The 6,048-nt window shown below is 50.7% G+C and overlaps 1 protein-coding gene across 1 annotated transcript in view; it reads right to left on the bottom strand.

Moving 5' to 3' along the window:
• The window catches only part of LOC125040313, a 14,805-nt gene extending 10,272 nt beyond the window's left edge, over positions 1-4,533 (bottom strand). The window contains exon 1 of the mRNA XM_047634867.1: positions 1,986-4,533. Within this exon, the coding sequence (XP_047490823.1) occupies positions 1,986-4,375 (2,390 nt within the window). The 5' untranslated portion in view covers positions 4,376-4,533. The remainder of the gene's footprint in view (positions 1-1,985) is intronic.
• Positions 4,534-6,048: the final 1,515 nt, after the last annotated feature.

A 6,048-nucleotide genomic window follows, 5' to 3' on the forward strand; every position in this document is an offset into this window, starting at 1 on the left:
CTCTCTCTCTCTCCTCATCTCTCCCTCTCTCTCTCACTCCTCTCTTTCCCCTCTCTCTCCGCTCGTTATCTCTTTCCTCTCTCTCTTCTCTCCCCTCTCCTCTCTCCTCTCTCCTCTCTCCTCTTCCTCTCTCCCCCTCTCCGCTCACCTCTCTCTCCAACCTCCTCTCTCCTCTCTCCACTCCCTCTCTCTACTCTTCTCACTCTCCTTCCTCTCTTTCTCTCTCCTCTCTCCTTCCCTCTCTCCTCTCTCGATCGCTCCTTCTCTCTCTCTAAAAAAAAAAATCTATCGCTCCTTCTTCTTCGTCTCTCTCTCGCTCTCTCTCTCTCTCTTCGGTCTCACTCTCCTCCTCTCTCTCTCCTCTCCTCCTCCTCTCCTCTCTCTCTCTCTCTCCCTCTCCCTCTCTTCTCTCTCTCCTCACCTCTCTCCCTCTCTTTCCTCTCTCTCCTCTCCCTCCCCCCTCTCTGCCACCTCTCCCCCTCTCCCTCCCCCCCCCTCTTCCCCCTCTCTCTCTCTCTCTCTCTCGCTCTCTCTCTCTCTCTCACCTCTCCTCTCTCCTCACCCTCCCTCCCTCCCTCCTCTCCCTCCCTCTCTCTCACCCTCCCTCCCTCCCTCCCTCCCTCCCCCCTCCTCCCTCCCCCCTCCCTCCCTCCCTTCCCTCCCTCCCTCCTTCCTTCCTTCCCTCCCTCCCTCCCTCCCTCCCTCCCTCCCTCCCTCCCTCCCTTCCTCCCTCCCTCCCTCCCTCCCTCCCTCCCTCCCTCCCTTCCCTCCCTCCCTCCCTCCTTCCTTCCCTCCCTCCCTCCCTCCCTCCCTCCCTCCCTCCCTCTCTCTCCCCTCCCTCCCTCCTTCCTTCCTTCCCTCCCTCCCTCCCTCCCTCCCTCCCTCCCTCCCTCCCTCCTTCCTTCCTTCCCTCCCTCCCTCCCTCCCTCCCTCCCTCCCTCCCTCCCTCCCTCCCTCCTTCCTTCCCTCCCTCCCTCCCTCCCTCCCTCCCTCCCTCCCTCCCTCCCTCCCTCCCTCCCTCCCTCCCTCCCTCCCTCTCTCCTCCTCCCGTTTTCTAGTCCGATTCATTTATAAATAATGGTTCATTCTTTAGTTACATTTATTGTTGTTTCTTATCAATGCATAACTTCCCAGTGTTCTTTATTATAACTATCAATATTTTCAACAATAATAGCTTGCTTTTAATAGCCACTTTAAGGGGAAATTATATCGTCTATAATCACCACAAGAATATAAAACAAACTTCACAGTAAATTTCTTTATTACAAAAAAATAATATACTTAAACATTCGAAATATGTACAGTACATAGGTATTAGTGTAGCCATAACATGGACATAACATAGTGTTGCCATAACATGGTATTTATGTGTCATGAACAATGAGCAAAGCAGAGTATTTTAGATGAAACTGACGCTTTTTCATTGGCGTCTGCGAATATGCCAGCGTGGATGACTTTGAATGTGTGTGTGTGTGTGTGTGTGTGTGTGTGTGTGTGTGTGTGTGTGTGTGTGTGTGTGTGTGTGTGTGTGTGTGTGAATGAGTGAATGAGTGAATGAGTGAATGAGTGAGTGAGTGAGTGAGTATATGCGTGTGAGTGTGTGTGAGCATATGTGTCTATACATGTGATCGTAATCAGTTTAGAAAGCATAACTCTAACTGACCCTATAACCTGAGCATTATATGAACTGTTTTCCAAGCCTTCTTTACGGCTGTCCCTTATATACATCCATCTTTCTTCGAAATCTCACTACCCAAGATTGACATCATCTTTACTAAAAGATACGTACGAAAACTGGAAAAGAGTACACTGACTGAGTATCGTACGGTATCGATAATCTAATTGCACCTACATCTGAGTATGACTGATACACTGGTAAATCGCGCCTCGCTAAAAGTTATCATTATACAGAAGGATATATATCGGCGAATTGCGGTTTGTGGATCGTCTGGCAAGTGGACGTCAACCAGGGTATCATCCCCCACTAGCAGTCATCCAGCGACGTGGCGGGAGTGGCAGATGACTGCCCGTCGGCGGTGTCCTTGAGCTCGACCCCTTGGCTGTTGGGCCCGACCCGACGCGCCACCCAGGAGGACCCCCTCTGGTACAGGCGGCGTATCCGGAGGCCTATCGTGCGCCACACCTTCCTGCGGCAGGTGAAGGCCAGGAAGATGAACACGCCCTGGAGCGAGTTGAACACGACGAACACGTACCACAGCGCCTCGACCTGCAGGTACCCGGCTATGATGCCGCTGAGCCACGTGAACCCTGTGAGGACGGCGAGGCGCAGGTACATCTTGTAGTGGCTCTTATGGTGCGAGCTAGACGTCATGGCCGAGGTGGACAGGGTGGTCTCAGCGATGATGCGGGCCGTGCAGATGAAGAACACGACGTTTACCACGATCATGAAGGCGACGGGGATGGCGAAGAACACGAAGAGCGACCTGCGCTGCCCGAACCAGCACAAGCCCTCGCCCTGACCCAGGTACGGCAGGATCTCCTCGACAATCACTTCTGGGCGCTGCAGGTCGAGCACGACCAGGAGGGCGGCGGCCAGGGCGGGGATTCCCCAGCTGTAGGCGCAGTAAGCCACGAATTTCCGCCACTGCTTCCCTGCGGTCACACGGAGTTCCGTCTTGCCCCGCCGGAAGGTAAGCCAGATGTCGAAGGCGACGGCGTTCATCCAGCAGATGGATGACAGGAACAGGTAGTACAGGACGGTAGCCATTGCGACGCAGCCCGGACCTTGCAGATCGCTGAACACGTTGGCGACGAAGACGCTGTAGGCCAGGATCAGGGTTACGCTGAGAGACGCCAGATTTTTCCCGGAGAGGAAGCGCAGGTCGGGCACCATCGCGAAGGCCACCAGGTGGACCATGAGGCACGCGCACGAGACCCCAAGGCACAGCAGCGTCACCCAGCCCATGGCCGCCGAGAACTTTGAGTGATCGTAGGTCGGGGCGCAGAGCAGGACGCCGCCCTCCTGCACCACGTACTCGTTGAAGGTGTAGTTGAGCCCGTAGTTCGCGACGTAGACGGTCCCGGCCTCGTCGAGCGTGAATTCGTCCTCGGACAAAAACACCTTGTTGCACACCAGGTTCGGAGCCGAGCTGTTGGAGGACGCGGGGGTGTTGGAGAGCACGGTGGTGTTGGTGGGCGTGTGCATGGTTGTGGCGGGCGGGGGCGTGATGGGTGGCGCCGTGGAGTAGGCAGGATCGTCAGGGAATATAATGGGAATGTTTCTGTTGGCGTAGGGCGTGCTAACAGGCCCTGGTGTGGTCGACGCGGCGGTGCTTGGCTCGCTACTTGTGGTCGCGTTAAAATCACTTACGTCGACGCATTTGCCGCGCTCGAACTTTTGATTTTCCTTTCCGCACACGACGCTGCGGCACTTCTCGAAAAAAGGGTCCCAGACTTCGAACCGGCTACACGGCGACGTGGATCCGACGATGTTGCTGCCGCTCGCGTCGGTAAAGTCAAAGAGCAAAGCAAACGCCTCGAAGTTGAAAAAACGGTCCTTCTGGTTCCGCTGCAGATCGCGGCTAAGGCAGGACGTTTTCTCCTCCTCCAGATAGTTACACGTCGCACAGTGTGGGTTTCGGTAAGGCACTGTGTTATTGTACACGACGGCGGTGTAGGACTGGCAAAGATCTGCAACATTCTGGTCCGTCCAACTGGCCGCGCAGGAGCTGATTGCCGCCTGGCAAGGTCTGGTCACGTCCGCCAAGGTCGTGGGAAGGCTCGGATACAGGGTGCAAACGTGATATTCTTTCGTCCCGTTGATCTCCAAGTCGACGCCCCAGTTTCCATTTTTGAACGCGATGCCAGACGCGGCGGCATCTTGCGAAAGGGTCGAGCGCAGGCCGCCCAAACCCTCGCACTCCCAGCGTGACTGCCACAGCGTGAGCGAGTGTGAGTCGTTGTTGCAGATGGCGCAGTAGTAGTTGACGTAGGTGACGTTGGAGGCGGCGCTGGTGGCGGGGAGATTCGCCAGCAGATCCTCGTGCCCTAGATTGTCCGCGGGCGATCCCTCGAGGCACAGGGCGGCCACCTCGTTATCCTCCCAGTCGTCGCTACACGTCCCCTTCATGTACACGTCGCCATACTGCTTTAGGCCGACGCACGTGAACTTTCCGGCGTTCGCTTGGTACGTCTGGGCGTCGTACGCGTCGGCGTCGATGCAGCAGTCGGCGTATTGCAAGCAGTGTTCGTCGCAGAAGCAGTTCCTCCCACGCCACGACGGGGGCGGGAGGGCGTCACGTCGGCAGGGGTCGACGGGATGGCACGACGTCTCCAAGGCCACCAGATCGCTTTCGTTAAATCCGTGTGAAGTTTCGGCGAGGAACACCGCGACGAGCACTGACACTAACAGCATTTTCACGTCTTGTGCAACTGCGCATTCACATCATAAATCTCATCGACTAGTCACAGGTAGCTCCACAAAAATAAATATATATAAAAAACCAATTAAACACATGCGACAGAGAGCGTCCGTGTGCACGACAAGAGCTCCACGTCCTAACTGAGAGGCTGCCGGGCCCACACTGACTGACTCACGAAGTTCGCCCACGTCCCCTCCCACGGCCGTTCCCGCGACGCCGACCCTATAACGGAATTTGGAACAGCAAGTTTAACCCTGTCCACATACCTCCAGCCACAGAAGTTAGTATTTGTTATTATTATTATTAGTGTCATATTATCTTACTAACATACTCGTACATATATTGCATCATGCTACGAAGAGGAACTTTCTTCGAAACTCATTCTCCGAAAACGAATGACGGTCCGCGGAATCAAAACATTCATGAGTAAAGAAACGAACTATTCATATTCACCCCCCCCCCCATATAATCCCCTACCCCCCCACCTCCTACTTCTCATCTCCATACCCTCCTCCTCCCTCCAATATCTAACCTCCCACCTTCTCTCCTTCTTCCCATACTTTTAATATTATTTATCTTCCTATTTTGGTTTCATCATTTCCCGGACGCCATTTGGAGGGAAGGAAACGTTTTCGTGTGGGTTTTTCCCGCCTTTTTCACGCTTGCTGATTGTTAAGGGAGCGAAAGGAGAAACACGAATAATAAATAATAGGAATAATGATGATAATGATAATGACAATAATAATAATAATAATGGTAATAATAACAATAATGAAATTATTATTATTGATTATAATGATATGGGTGATGGCAATAGTAAAGTAGTTGTAATACTAATAGTTATAATAATAAAGATTATGATAATACTGAAAATAATAAAGATAATGACAATAATGATAACAACTACGATGATGATGTTAAACGATAATAAGAAAAAGAATAAAAAGGATAATAACAATAATGAGAATAAGAATAACCATAATAAGGGCTACCAATCTAATCAGCCGATTCTTGATAGATGGAAAGAAAGATCGAAAAATGGATAAATAGATATGTAAATAAATAGATATCCAACTTAATGTACAGATAAAAAGAAAGAAAAAAAACGAATAATGAACAGATGAGATTGACAAAAAGAGAGAAACAAAGACTTAATAATTCGACAATGTAGATGGACAGATAGATAAAATAGACAGACACATAAACACTATAGAAGAAAAAGAGTGGGATGAATAGTTAATGAAGAGTTAACTACTACATATGTATAATTCTCTTTCCTAATCTGTAGTCTTGAACACATAAGACTGCAAGAACTTTCACTGGTGACAGGGAATGCAGGTGAGACGTACACACATACAGGTGTACACATGGGTATACACACGTACATATACGTGCGCAAGCGAGGAAACAAATAAAAGTGTATATACAGGCACACAGACATACACACAGGTATAGAGACATACATGTATGTATATATACACAGACACAAACTAACAGGTACATATTCACACACGCATAAACAGGTGCACACATGGGTACACATAGGTAAATATACATATACACATACAGACACCAAAACACATAGCAAATAATAACACATACATACAAATACTGTCTGCAGATATGTATACAGATATTTACACACATGCACACACGAAAACATAAG

Source organism: Penaeus chinensis, chromosome 29 (genome assembly GCF_019202785.1).
Source record: "Penaeus chinensis breed Huanghai No. 1 chromosome 29, ASM1920278v2, whole genome shotgun sequence".
NCBI classification, from domain to species: Eukaryota; Metazoa; Arthropoda; class Malacostraca; order Decapoda; family Penaeidae; genus Penaeus; species Penaeus chinensis.